The sequence below is a fragment of the Mandrillus leucophaeus genome, unplaced genomic scaffold, assembly GCF_000951045.1.
Source record: "Mandrillus leucophaeus isolate KB7577 unplaced genomic scaffold, Mleu.le_1.0 Scaffold433, whole genome shotgun sequence".
Lineage (NCBI taxonomy): Eukaryota > Metazoa > Chordata > Mammalia > Primates > Cercopithecidae > Mandrillus > Mandrillus leucophaeus.
Window position 1 is genome coordinate 1,709,485 of NW_012104621.1, and position 14,741 is coordinate 1,724,225.

At 44.5% G+C, this 14,741-nt stretch overlaps 1 protein-coding gene and 1 pseudogene across 4 annotated transcripts in view; one reads left to right on the forward strand and one right to left on the reverse strand.

The window, feature by feature from the left end:
- Positions 1-14,741, reverse strand: part of TBC1D2 (TBC1 domain family, member 2) — a 72,330-nt gene that overhangs the window by 28,309 nt on the left and 29,280 nt on the right. For all 4 annotated transcript variants that reach the window (XM_011993759.1, XM_011993757.1, XM_011993756.1 and 1 more), the window contains 2 exons: positions 5,375-5,508; positions 1,302-1,498 (listed from right to left, as the gene is read on the reverse strand). In XM_011993759.1, coding sequence (XP_011849149.1) covers positions 1,302-1,498; positions 5,375-5,501 — 324 coding nt within the window. In that variant the 5' untranslated portion in view covers positions 5,502-5,508. The remainder of the gene's footprint in view (positions 1-1,301; positions 1,499-5,374; positions 5,509-14,741) is intronic.
- LOC105549300 lies at positions 6,197-7,537 on the forward strand (annotated as a pseudogene).

A 14,741-nucleotide genomic window follows, 5' to 3' on the forward strand; every position in this document is an offset into this window, starting at 1 on the left:
TGGGAGGCTGAGGCAGGAGAATTGCTTGAACCCAGGAGGTGGAGGTTGCAGTGAGCCAAGACTGCACCATTGCACTCCAGCCTGGATGACAGAGTGAGACTCCATCTCAAAAAAAAAAAAGTAACTCCTGACATGCCAGGAATGAAGCCTCTGCCAGTTCCCTTGAGATCTGCTGACAGTGGTCACTGCTTAGGGGCAGAAAAGGCAGACGAGGGGCCAAACCAGGTATAGGGAGAGCATTTTTTCTAGATTTCTTCCCCCCAAAACAGGGCAGAAAAGAAAAGAAATGTACAAGTGATAAGTATTCAGAAGGTAATAGGGCATAAGCCCCACCTCCCCAGCCTAAGTCCTCTGGAGTCAGGACTGGGACACAAAGCAGAAAGGGCCTCCAAGCAGCCAAAGTTCAAACACAAAAGCTGAGGCCTTTCTCTGGAGGAAAAGCAGTCTAGGCCCTCAGTGGAGCCCACCACTGCCACCACAGGCCCTACCAGGCCCCACCAGGCCCCACCCTTGGGATTTATGTAACTGCCTTAGTCACTTTTATCACTCTAAAGAGGGGCTCCCACCCGGAGCCGAAACCCCCTCACATCCCCGCCCTGGGACTCTCATTACTTCATAAGGTAGCCCCTGGCTTTTAATACCATTTGCTCTCTGGGATGTAGGATTTTGGAGTAGTTTTAATGTCTGTGTGTGTGAGATCTGTTTTCTACAATGACTATATAGCTCTTCCCTTTTGTAACTCTCATAATTCACTTCTTACCATATTAAGCCCAGATATTCCTGTCACTGTTCTGTGTTGGTCCTGGCTTAGCACTGGGCACACACATGCTGCTTGTTTGCTTTCTCCTGTGACAGTCTCGTGACAGTCATTCAGATATCTGTGCCCAGATATCAGCTGCCAGGTCAAAGCCTCCCCCCAGTTCTATCGACAGCTTCTCCCATGACCCTAGATCCAGATCACCTGCCTCTAAATATTGTCATTTTCTGGGTAGGGGGTGAGACGATGCATGCCCTCCAGGAGGGGTCCAAGAGACAGTTATTAGAGTAGATCTCCAGAGATACCTGCCCTTGATGCCCTTTTGTGACTTGCTTTGAGTGACATTAGGTTCTTGAGTAATCAACAGCATATTTCAACCTTCCGCAGTTTGGCCTTTAAACACCAGAGCTAGTGCCTGCTGGCCTTTAAAGACCACACCTGCTGGTGCCCAGCAGGGCTACTGCATCCCATCTAGTTTGTTCAAAAGGCTCCAGGAACTGGAGGGGTCCACTGGAACCTGGGCCTCTCTGGGACCAGACCTCACCTTCTGAGACTTCAGCTCCTTAGTGAGCATCAGAACCTGTTGCTCCAAGGCTGCCACTTTCTCCTGGGCAGTTCGGTTCCATGTGATTCCTTCAGAAAAGAATGGGAAGGTGTTGTTCTGGCGCTTGGCTTTCTGAACAAAACTGATAGTCAGAGAAGACTTGGGTCCTGGCTTTGGAGAATCCTCTGGCTCTCTCCCTGCTCAAGAGGAGAAACGCAGAAGTTATGATGGATGACATCAGCAGTTCTCAAACCTGAGCTTGCTTTAGAAGCACCTGGAGGGCTTGTTCAAATGCGGATGGTTGGGCCCTAATTTCGGAGCTCTGAATTTAATAGGTCTGGGGCAGGGCTTGAGAATTTGCACTTCTAAAAAGTTCCTGGGTGATGCTGACACAGCTTGTCCGGGGGTTAGACTGTGAGAACCACTGGCCTACATAAACGTTATTGCACTGTGCTGGCCCATCTGCTAAACTGTGCCTATCTCCTTCCTTCAGATCCCACCCAGCCTGGATGGGTCTCTCATGCCACCCTGCTGGTGTTTGCCAAGTGACTTTCTCCTCGGGCACAAGCCCTGGCAGGATGTTCTGTTCCTTATTTCAGGATCCCACCTCTATGTGCTAGGAGATTTTCAAAGCACACAAATCTGTCTGATGATAGGAACACAGAATGAATGCCTGTACTCTGCATTCTTGCTCCAGAGAATAGCTCAAACATTTAACTTGATTCTTCTTATTCCAAGCTAAGTTAAGAGACATATTCCCCCCACAGCTGATTGTCTCAAGGATGCATAGCCCTTTTATCTCCTGGGTGACAACCTATGGTTCACAGGCCAAATCCAGCCCACAGCCTGCTTTTATAAATAAAGCTTTATTAGAACACAGCCATGCCCATTTGTTTATGTGCTGTCTAATGCTGTGTTTACTCCTCAAAGGCAGAACTGAGTGCTTAAAACAGAAACCCCATGGCCCACAAAGCCTCAAATCGTTACTATCTGGCTCTTTACAAAAAGTGTTTGCCACCCACTATTTTCAAGTCATTAAAATTTTATTCTTACATCAAACCCAACATCAGAGAATCATTCCCTTGGGTTGCCTTGTCCTGCCCTGACCCAGTTGTGCTTCTGGTCTCTGCCATCAGCCTGCATCAAGGGACATTTAATGACCTGATTATGTGGCCAAGGGTCCTTGAGAAGCTTGTTCACATGGGATATATACATCATGCCTATTATGAGTCCCCAGCAGAAGAAATTCCCTTCAGCCCTAGGAACTTCCAAGAAAAGCTTTGCTTCTTATAAGAAAATATGTTTTTAGTCTTATGGACACTGGAAATAATCTAGCTGCTTGCATTTCCCTCTTTGCCTTGGCTGCTGAGCTTAAAGCCACATTTACTGCCTACCGTCAGATATTTTGTAGGATCATAAATTGATCCTATCTAAATCTCCTAACCCAAATCACTCATTTGTATGAGTATGCATTTTAGTAAACTATTACCTATTTTTGGGGACTAAAGTGTTAAAGGTATTGAAAATAAGAATGTGGTATGGGATCCCAGGATAGGGGACACACAGGGCTTTGGGGATAGGCCAAATGACATAGCATGAGACCAGGCCAAGGGCTGGCCAAACAGTCTTGAACAGATAACGAGTTACTCCAGTAGGTGACAGGAACCAGACACTGAGTGCAAAAACAGTACCTAGATTGCCCAGGCGCAGTGGCTCACGCCTGTAATCCTAGCACTTTGGGAGGCCGAGGCGGGTAGATCACGTGAAGTCAGGAGTTAGAGACCACCCTGGCCAACATCGTGAAACCTCATTTCTACTGAAAATACAAAAATTAGCCAGAAATCGCTTGAACCCAGGAGGCAGAGGCTGTAGTGAGCCGAGATCATGCCAGTGCACTCCAGCCTGGGCAACAGAGCGAGACTCTGACTCAAAACAAACAAAACAACAGTGCCTTGCTGAGTGCAAAACCAGAACAGTCTTGTTCCAGATCGAAGAGAAATCAGGCTACAATGGGTACAAGGCAGCCCACAGAGCTCAGAAATATGTAGTACCTCTTTCTCCTTCCTGTTATGGGGTCTAGGGGAGCAGGGAGGTTCCCTGTAGCGCTTGCTGCCCTTTGATACACGACTGTGCACCAACTCTGAGGAAAGGCAGGGCAGGCCTCACAGTGCCCAGTTTATAATTAGAGAAAATGAAGTCTAAGACAGTGGCGTTCAATCAGTGCCCTGGATTTCATGGGAGTGCCTCAACGACTGACCGGGAGGGGAAGGTGGAGTAAGAGGAGCAGAGGAGGAGTCCAGACTCCCACTCAGGCCTCAACTCTGCTTTTATCTCCTTTATATATTAGATTTTGTTCTGTCACTCACTCTGTGGCCGTGAGCAAGTCACTCCACCCTTCCATGCCTCACTTTCCTTATTTATTGAATGAGGATAACAACAATACACACAGTTCCAGTTGCTGTAAGAATTAAATAGGTCAATGTAGGTAAAGTGCTTGGTACACACGGATAAAACTTGAAAAGATTCTGCTAAGTCAAAGAAGCCAGTCACAGCATGGTATATTCCATGGTATATTCTATTCACAGCAGATCTCCAGAACAGGCACATCCATAGAGAAAGAAAGGTTGTGGCCACCTAGCGTTATGGGGCAGTGGGGATTATGGTTGATGACTAAGAGTACAGGTTTCTTTTTGGGGTAATGAAAATGTTCTAAAATTGATTATAGTGACGGTTGCATAATTCTGTGGATATACAGAAAGCCACTGAATTACACATTTTAAATGGGTGAATTGTACAGTATATGAATATATCTTAATAAAGTTATTACCAAAAAAAAAAAATGCTTACTGCAGCACTGGCACAAAGTAACTGCTAGCGTTATAATGATGATGATTGATCCGATATAGCACTGGCCTTCCCTTGGACTGCTTGTTATGCTCTCTGGGGCTTTGACAGGCACTGATTCCTCCAAAGGGTGCTTTTTCTTTTCTTCTTCTTCTTTTTTTTTTTTTTTGAGACAGCGTCTCACTGTCACCCAGGCATGATCATGACTCGCTGCAGCCTCGACCTCCCTGACTCAAGTGATCCTCCCACCTGAGCACCCCTAGTAGCTGGGACTACAGGCTCGCATCACGATCAGCTAATTTTTTAATTTTTTTTTGTAAAGACAGGGTCTCCCTGTGTTGCCCAGGCTCGCCTTGAACTCCTGGGCTCAAGCAATCCTCCAGCCTTGGCCTCCCAAAGTGCTGGGATTACAAGCATGAGCCACCATGCCCAGCCTTATTTTAACTTTTTACTCTGAAAAAATTATAGACTCATAGGAAGTTGCAAAGATAGTGCAGACATGTCTCAAGTGCTCTTCACCAAGCTTCCCCCGATGGTGACATCTTACACAGCTATAGTACACTATCAATTCTAGGAAACCGGTGTTGGTACAACATGTGTGCGTAGGTCTATGTCATTTTATCACACGTGTACATTTGTTTTTGGTTATGTTTGAGACAGAGTCTCACTCTGTCACCCAGGTTGGAGTGCCGTGGTGCAATCTCGACTCACTGCAACCACTGCCTCCCAGGTTCAAGTGGTTCTCCTGCCTCAGCCTCCTGAGTAACTGGAATTATAGGCACTGGCCACCATGCCCAGCTAACTTTTGTATTTTTAGTAGAGTGGTGGTATTAAGAGGTGGGGCCCTTGGGAGGTGATCAGATTTAATGTCATGAGGGTGGAGCCCCTGATAAGATCAGTACCCTTAGAAGAAGCAGCAGAGACCAGAGCTCTTTCAGCCACGTGAGCACACAGTGAGAAGGCGGCCATGTGCAAACCAGGAAGGGAGCCCTCACCAGACACTGAATCTGCCAGCACCTTGATCTTGGACCTCCCAGCCTCCACACAACTGTGAGAAATAAATGTCTGCTATTTAAACCACACAGTCTATGGTGTTTTAGTAAGTAGCCCAAGCCAACTAAGACACACACAAACACACAAATGCTGGTTCGCTGGAAGGAAAGAAGGCACTTGTGCCAGCCGTGAGGAGCTGGTCCCTGAAGGCAGCTCAGCCCTGGACAGAGGCTCACCTGGGGTGGTGGGGTCAGAGGCCAAGGGCTGCTCCTCCCTCTGAGGCTCCCCACTCTGTGGAGAATCTTCCCCTGGAGGTTCATGGCCTGTTGCCTGGGCCTGCTTGTTGCCACGGATGTTGTGCATTGTGTTTCTGAAAGGAGATGAGAACAGAGGAGCATGAGGCTGAACCCTGCCTTTCTGCCCCTCTGTCCTTCCTGCCGCCACTGCTGGAGCTCAGGTCTCATCCCTACACCCTATCATCCCGACTGGTCTCCCAGACTCCAGGCACCCTACATGATGCATCCCCACGCATGGCACTCCCAATCTCCTTTACCTATCTCTTTCGCATTCTCATCTTCCACACACTATGTGGCTTGTTAGTAATATAAGCTTGACTTCCTCAACCCCCAACCCTGCAGCTGGAATATAAATGCCATGAGGCAGAGGTATTGTCTGTTTTGTTAACTGATGCACCTAGAAAGCCTAAACAGTGCCCAAAATATAGAAGGTGCTTAGTACGGGTGTGTTGGATGAATGCTGAATGGACTTGTTGCACTAACTTTCCCAAAACCTTCATCTGGTTTCATCACTATCTGGCTCAAAAACCATCAGTGGCTCCCGACTTCTGCTGAGATAAGTTGCAAACACCTCCTGACATCTTTTCCTGCTTGCTCTCTTTCCCTGCTCAGATCTGTCCTCTGTGCAGCCTTCACTGACCATCTCATGGCCTCCAAGGGGCTTAGTGCGCTTCACAGCTGGGTCACCCTTTGGCCAAGTACTTGTCTAGGCTGAAGCCTCTTGATGTCATTTCTTTATGAACTGGGTACTAACCTACCTGCATGTTTGCTGGTGCCCAATACTGGGCTGTATGTGCCAGAGCCGGGCTCAATACATGTTTGGTTTATAGAAAGGAACTAGATAGTACCAAAGGCTGACCTGAGATCACAGACCACAGAGAAGTTCATAATGAGCTGGATGTAAAAACAGTTCAAGGAGTTTATTCTCCCTTGCAAAGAGATAAGATTAATAACAGGGAAGGGAAAATGAGGAAAGGAGTTCACTAGGTCAGTGTATTCCAAACTGAAGGTTTGGCCTCATTGTTAGATTGTAAAACCAGTTTAGTGTCATGACCAGCATTTAAAAAATGAAATAGAAACTACCAGGGCTGCTGCCACCTGCCTGTGTCCATCTGTGTTGCATCGGGGTCCCGAGGAGCTGTTGGGTGGTCCAGGCTAAGGCTGGCTTGTGTGGAAGTCATCCTTGCCTCTGCTTGCTAGCCCTCCCATTCATCCTCTCTCCCAGTGGTCGTCATGCTGGTGTGCATCCCCTGCCTGCTGTGCTAGTTCAGTTTGCTCTTTTGGAAGCAGGAGATAGAACTGATGCTTGCAGGGCTGCAGGACTTGGGCCAAGACCACTTTCGTGAATATCACTGCGTCAGGTCAATTTAGTGAAAACATGATACCCACAGTGAGCTTCGACATGAGGAAAGTAACTAAAGGTAACATCACAGTAAAGATCTGGGACATGGCTGGGCGCGGTGGCTCACGCCTGTAATCCCAGCACTTTGGGAGGCCCAGATGGGTGGATCACGAGGTCAGGAGTTCAAGACCAGCCTGGCCAAGATGGTGAAACCCCATCTCTACTAAAAATATAAAAAATTGCTGGGCGTGGTGGCATGCGCCTGTAGTCCCAGCTACTCAGGAGGCTGAGGCAGAGAAGCTCTTGAACCTGGGAGGCGGAGGTTGCAGTGAGCCAAGATTGCACTACTGCACTGCAGCCTGGGTGACAGAGCGAGACTCCATCTCAAAAAAAAAAAAAAAAAAAAAAATCTGGGACATGGGAGGACAACCCCAATTTTGGAGCATGTAGGAACTGTATTGCAGAGGAGTCAATGCTATTGTTTACATAACAGGTGCTGCAGATTGTGAAAAGATAGAAGCCTTGAGAAATGAGCTACACAATCTAGATAAACCGCAGTTACAAGGAATTCCAGTGCTAGTACTTGGAAACAAGAGAGAGAGATCTTCCTAATGCCTTGGATGAGAAACAGCTAATTGAAAAAATGAATGTCTGCTATTCAGGATAAAGAAATGTGCTACTACTCAATTTTTTGCAAACAAAAGGATAACGTAGGTATCACACTTCAATGATTTATTCAACATTCAAAATCTAGAAGCTGAAGCATCTCCTGAAGTCTTCCAGTCCTTCTCAGCTATAATCCTAGACTTACTGTCTGTTTCTCTAAAGTACTTCCCAAAATACGGTCCTCTCTAACCCCAAGAAATTGTCTTTTTCAGAGTTTATTTCTCATGTGCATTGCTGAAGATGTGTATCCCTAATTCTTCATAAGAATCAGCGAGTTGTCAGCCAGGCACGGTGGCTCACGCCTGTAATCCCAGCACTTTGGGAGGCCGAGGCGGGCAGATCATGAGGTCAGGAGTTTGAGACCATCCTGGCTAACACAATGAAACCCTGTCTCTACCTAAAATACAAAAAAATTAGCCAGGTGTGGTTGCGGGAGCCTGTAGTTCCAGCTACTCAGGAGGCTGAGGCAGGAGAATGGCGTGAACCCAGGAGGCAGAGCTTGCAGTGAGCCGAGATCGCACCACTGCACTCCAGCCTGGGCAACAGAGCTAGACTCCGTCTCAAAAAAAAAAATAAATAAATAAAAAATAAAATTAGCGAGTTGTCATGATCAAGTCAGCACATATAAAACACACACATATCTTACACATACTTGTCTTAAACTATATAGAGCTTTTAAAACTTTTATTAAAAACACACACACACACACACACACACACACTTTTGACCATCTTAAGAAGATCGCATATTTCCATCCTGGTCTTTCTAGGCCAGATTTTGTTGTTGTTGTCTGAGATGGAGTCTCACTCTGTCACCTAGGCTGGAGAGCAATGGCATGATCTCGGCTCACTGCAACCTCCACCTCCTAGGTTCAAGCAATTCTCCTGCCTCAGCCTCCCGAGTAGCTGGGATTACAGGTGCCCGCCACCACACACGGCTAATTTTGTATTTTTAGTAGAGATAGGGTTTTGCCATGTTGGTCAGGCTGGTCTGAAACTCCTGACCTCAGGTAGTCCACCCGCCTCAGCTTCCCAAAGTTCTGGGATTACATGCGTGAGCCACCACTCCCGGTCTGGGCCAGATTTTTATATTGATTTTCAGTAAATGTTTATCTGTAATATTTCATTATAGAGTCCAGTAGCTTGATACTTATACTGACTTGATACAGCATGAAGTTTCTAGTGCCACACATGGTTTTTAGAAAACCTTTAAGCCTGGCTCATGTTGGATATAAACATAACGTTTATCTTATCTCACAAATGTATGTGAAATGTATAATTACACTTTAGGATTCCGAAAATAGTCTGCAAAGAGTGAACGGAGGCACCAGATCAATGCTGTTGGTTCTTTACACTGGTGAGATTCTACCTGATAAGTATTAAAAACACTCTACTTTCTGAGAATTCTTTATCACCGAATAGCAGTTGGGGATATGGGAGGAACTAAGGCATGCTTTGTATCTGTGTAGATCATTACTTCCATTTTTTTTTTCCGCATTCAAAATACTTTTTATGGGGTTGGGAATTGATGATTTCTCCAAAGCTTTTATGAATTTAAAGCATGCCAGTCAATATAATAACATCTGTTAAGAATGTCAGACTTTGGCCGGGCGCAGTGGCACACGCCTGTAATCCCAGCACCTTGGGAGGTTGAGGTGGGTGGACTGCTGTAGGCCAGGAGCTTGAGACTAGCCTTGTCAATATAGTGAAACTCTGTCCCTACTGAAAATACCAAAGTTAACTGGGCGTGGTGGCTCATGCTTGTAATCCCAGCTTCTTGGGAGGCTGAGGCTGGAGAGTTGCTGAATGTCACTTGAACTGGGGAGGCAGAGGTTGCAGTGAGCGGAGATTGCACCCCTGCACTCTAGCCTGGGCGACAGAGCAAGACTGTCTCAAAAAAAAAAAAAGAAAAACAGAAAGTCAGGTTTTGTTCTAAAAAAAGAAAGAAAATATCAGAGTGCACCCTGCTTAGTCAGCATTAATATTTTGTGAATTACATATATGTGTAGTGAGTATGACAGAAAAATGTATTTGTTTTTACTGTGGCCATGGCTAACAGTTTGAAAAACACTCTATCAGGAGGACATTTACTTAAAAGGCAGCTATAGTGTGGTCAAAAAAGACGAAGTCATGGCTGGGCATGGTGGCTCATGCTCGTAATCCTAGCACTTTGGGAGGCTAAGGCGGGTGGATCATTTGAGGTCTGGAGTTCGAGACCAGGCAGACCAACATGGTGAAACCCCTTCTCTACTAAAAATACAAAAAAATTAGGTGGGCTTGGTGGCGTACACCTGTAATCTCAGCTACTCAGGAGGCTAAGGCAGGAGAATCACTTGAACTCGGGAGGCAGTGAGCCAAGATCGTGGCACCGCACTCTAGCCTGGGTGACAGAGCAAGACTCCATCTCAAAAAAAAAAAAAAAAAGAGGAAGTCAAAAGTTGGAAACGTGGCTTTGTTATGTAATCTCTACATACAACACACACTTCTAGTTATGTGATGGACAAATTTCTCTGAAAAACTCTTATTCCACAAATACCAAAACATATTAAGATCTAGTTTAAGGCAAAGGAAAGGAAGGGAAACCCAGGGACTGAACATGAGAAAGGATATGAAACTCAAATGGGAAGTAAAGAGGAAGATTAACGTGTAGATTAGATTACTGTTCAGTAAATATCTACTCCCTTCTCCGCACCCCCATGGGAGCAGCTTCTTTCTCCTCTGCTTCTTGACTCTGGGTGTGGGCCATGTGACTTCCTCTGGCCAACTGATGTTAGCAGATATGGTGTAAACACAGAGTTAAAGTGCGCTCGTATGTAAGGCTTGCCTAGTACTCCTGCTTTTCATCATGGGAAGAACATGCCTCAGGTAGCTGCTGCTCCATGGACGATGAGAAACACATGGGGTCAACCTAGATCTTACCAATAGCTTGGAGCCAAGACCCGATGAACCTAGCCTAGATCAGCTGGACCCAGATGCGTAAAAAACAAATGCTTTTTATTATATGACACTGAATCTAGAAGTGGTTTGTTTGCAGCATTATTATGGTGAAGGTTAACCAGGACATACGCTTGCCCAGAATAGATTCCAGAAACCTAGAGCCTCAGCTGCAAGGGAGGAAAGAAAACAAGGTCTTGGACATAAATTCTTGGGTCCACAGAGGGTACGGAACTTCAAGACCCCCAGCTTTATGTAGGTATCTCAATTCTCTTTGGACCCAAAGATACCTACGTAAAGCTGGGGCTCTTAAAGGTCCATACCCTCTGTGAAGAGAGAGATTTTTTAAAAAATGTCTGTTGGCAAAAGTGACACAAGGAAATTCTGGGTGAAGGCTCTCTAGCTGTTAATATAACATTACTAAACACACCAGGAAACAAGACGCTGTGAATGAAAGGCAGAACAACAGCAAACAGCATAATTAAGACTTCACATATTGGAATTATGAAGCTACAAGGACTTCAAATATTGGCATTATTAGATAGTGATTATAAAATAACTATATTAAACTAAGAAGTACAACATGGAATCACAGAATAAGGAATATAAAAATAGGCATATTTGAGAAAGAATCAGATAGAATTTATAAAAATGTAAAGTGTAATCTTAATATATAAATATATATTTTATATAACTATAAAACCCAACGATTAAACAGAAGATTAGACACAATGGAAAAAAACTGGTGAACTGAAAGATCTATAATAAATAAATTACCCAGCAGTCAGTAAGGAATTAGATATAACAAATACGACACAGGTTAAGAGATACAGAGAGTAGAATGAAATAGTTCAGCTGTAGGGTGTTTCTCAAACTTCAATGTGCTTAAGAATCACCAGGAGATCATGGTAAAAAGAGATTCTTGGTCTTAACCACAGAGATGTTAATTCAGTAGGTCTGGGGTAAAGAATTTACTTTTGTAATAGGCCCCCAGGTGATGCTGATGCTGCTGGTTCTTAGACCGCATGGGGAACACCATGGGTCCTAATACATGTTTAATTAGAGCTTGCAAAAGAAAGAACAGGCAGGTCGGGCGCGGTGGCTGACGCCTGTAATCCCAGCACTTTGGGAGGCCGAGGTGAGCGGATCACGAGGTCAGGAGATCGAGACCATCCTGGCTAACACGGTGAAACCCCGTCTCTACTAAAAAATGCAGAAAAATAGCTGGGCGTGGCAGCGGGCGCCTATAGTCCCAGCTACTTGGGAGGCTGAGGCAGGAGAATGGCATGAACCTGGGAGGCAGAGCTTGCAGTGAGCCGAGATTGCGCCACTGCACTCCAGCCTGGGCGACAGAGCGAGACTCTGTCAAAAGAAAGAAAGAGAGACAGACAGAGAGATGGACAGACAGAAAGACAGACAGAAAAGAATGAAAGAAAGAGAAAGAGAGAAAGAGAGAGAGAAAGAGAGAAAGAAAGAAAGAAAGAAAGAAAGAAAGAAAGAAAGAAAGAAAGAAAGAGAGAGAGAGAGAGAGAGAAAGAAAGAAAGAAAGAAGAAAATGGGGAGAGGCAACAAACAAAGAGACAATGGCTGATAGAAATCTTTAGATTCGAGAAGCACACCTATTCTAAGCAGGATAAATTCCTATTCTAAGCAGGATAAATTAAGAAGAATCCATGTCAAAGACAAAGAGAATTTTTAAAGTAGCCAGACAGGTGATTTGCAAAGGAATGACAACTAGACCATTAGCCAACTTCACTACAGCAATAATGGAAGCAATAAGACGCCAGAATAAGATAGTCAATGTGCTGAGAATTTTATTCCCTGTGTAACTTTCAAGAGTGAGAGTGAAATACTTTTTCAGACAAAGAAAAGCTGAGTTTACCACCAACAGTTACCCACTAAGGGAACTTCTAGAGGAAGTTCTTGAAGATGAATAAAAATGATCCCCAAAGAAACTCTGTATGCAAGAAGGAACTGGAAGCAAAGAAATAGGAAGACATAAGGATAAATCTAAGCAAACATTAACTGTAAAAAAATAAACAAACAAAAAACCCCAAACAAATAACATCTGTTTATGTTTAAACAAATAACGTTTAATTAGGGGAGTGAACCAAGACAGAACTAAAAAATTGGGCGACAAACACAAGGAAGACTTGGTTTCACGGAAGTTTTGATGTCCTTATGGTTGTTTAAGAGAAAAGCTGAGATACTTTCATCAGCTTTAAGACTTAAAGTTGGCTGGGCGCGGTGGCTCACACCTGTAATCCCAGCACTTTGGGAGGCCAAAGGTGGGCGGATCACCTGAGGTCAGGAGTTCGAGACCAGCCTGACCAACATGGAGAAACTCCGTCTCCACTGAAATTATAAAATTAGCCAGGCATGGTGGCACATGCCTGTAATCCCAGCTACTCAGGAGGCTGAGGCAGGAGAATCGCTTGAACCCAGGAGGCAGAGTGGTGATCAGCCAAGATTGTGCCATTGCATTCCAGCCTGGGCAACAAGAGCGAAACTCCATCTCAAAAAAAAAAAAAAAAAAAAAAAGACTTAAATATGTTAAATATGTAGAGTAAAATTTCTGAAGGAATTGCTGAATAAATAGAAATATATGACTCCCAAAACAGCAGAGGTTAAACACTGTTCAACGTAACTGGAATGTCTGGGTGATTATTTGTTGAACTTGTAAGACCTTGATTATTAAAAGATGCCTTCCCTTTACTGAGAAATCAAGGCTGTTTCCTTCCACAAATTAAACGAAATAATTCACATAAGTGCAGAACATGATGGTCAGGCACATAATCATAGCTCAAGATTTGCTGCTTCTTCTCTGGCCCTTTCCCAACAGGACCTACACGTTCCAATCAAACTAAATATATATATATACACACACATACATACATGACAGCCTTATTGAAATAGAAATCACAAACCATACAATTCACCTATTTAAAGTGTACAATTCACTTGGGTGTGGTGGCTCATGCCTGTAATCCTAACACTTTGGGAGGTCAAAGCAGGCGGATAACCTGAGGTTAGGAGTTTGAGACCAACCTGGCCAATGTGGTGAATCCCCGTCTCTACTAAAAATATAAAAGTTAGCCAGGTGTGGTGGTGAGTGCCTGTAATCCCAGCTACACAGGAGGGTGAGGCAGGAGAACTGCTTGAACCCAGGAGGCAGAGGGTGCAGTGAGCCGAAATTGCACCACTGCACTCCAGTATGGGCGACAGAGTGAGACTCTGTCTCAAAAAATCAAAAATTAAAATTAAAAAAGTGTACAACTCAATGGATTTTGGTACAGTCACAGAGTTGTGCTGCTATGAATATTTGTGTACAAGTTTTTGCGTGGATATGTTTTCATTTTTCTTGGGGATATAACTAGGAATGAAATTTCTGCATCATATGGTAACTTTATGTTTAACCATTTTAAGGGACTGCCAAATTGTTTTCCAAAGCAGCTGTACCATTTTATATTCCCAACAGCAGGGTATGAGGGCTTCAATTTCTCCACACCCTCACCAATACTTGTTACCAATACTTCTTACTGTCTCTGATCATGGCCATCCTAGTGGGTTGCATAATCTCAGCTCACTGCAACCTCCACCTCCCAGGTTCAAGTGGTTGTCCCATTTCAGCCTCCTGGGTAGCTGGGATTACAGGCACCCACCACTATGCCTGTCGAATTTTTGTATTTTTTGTAGAGGTGGGGTTTTGCCATGCTGGCCAGGCTGGTCTTGAACTCCTGACCTCAAGTGATTCACCTGCCTCGGCCTCCCAAAGTGCTGGGATTAAAGGCCTGGGCCATCGCACCTGGCTTATTTTTATTTGATTGTTTAAGCTTTTGGTTTCATATCTAAGAAATCATTGCCTAATCCAAAGATTATGCTTTTGTTTCCTTCTAAGAGTTTTACATTCAGCTCTTTTACCCAATTTGAATTAATTTTGTGTATCGTGAGGATGGGGTCCAACCAACTTCATTCTTTCGTATGTTAATATCCAATTTGTTTCAGACCCATTTGTTGAAAAGACTATTCTTGCCCCTATTAAATGGTCTTGGCAAGCTTGTTGAAAATCAGTTGACGTAGATGCTTTGATTTATTTCTGGCCTCTGAATTCTATTCCATTGATCTACACATCTATCCTTACAACAGCACCACAGTGTCTGGATTACTATAGCTTTGTAGTAGTGTTGATATTGGGAAGAGTGCGTCTTCGAACTTTTTTTTTCTTTTTTTTTTTTTGAGACAGAGTCTTGTTCTGTCACCCAAGCTGGAGTGCAGTGGCATGATCTCGGCTCACTGCAACCTCCACCTCTTGGATTCAAGCGATCCTCCTGCCTCAGCCTCCCGCGTAGCTGGGATTACAGGTGCA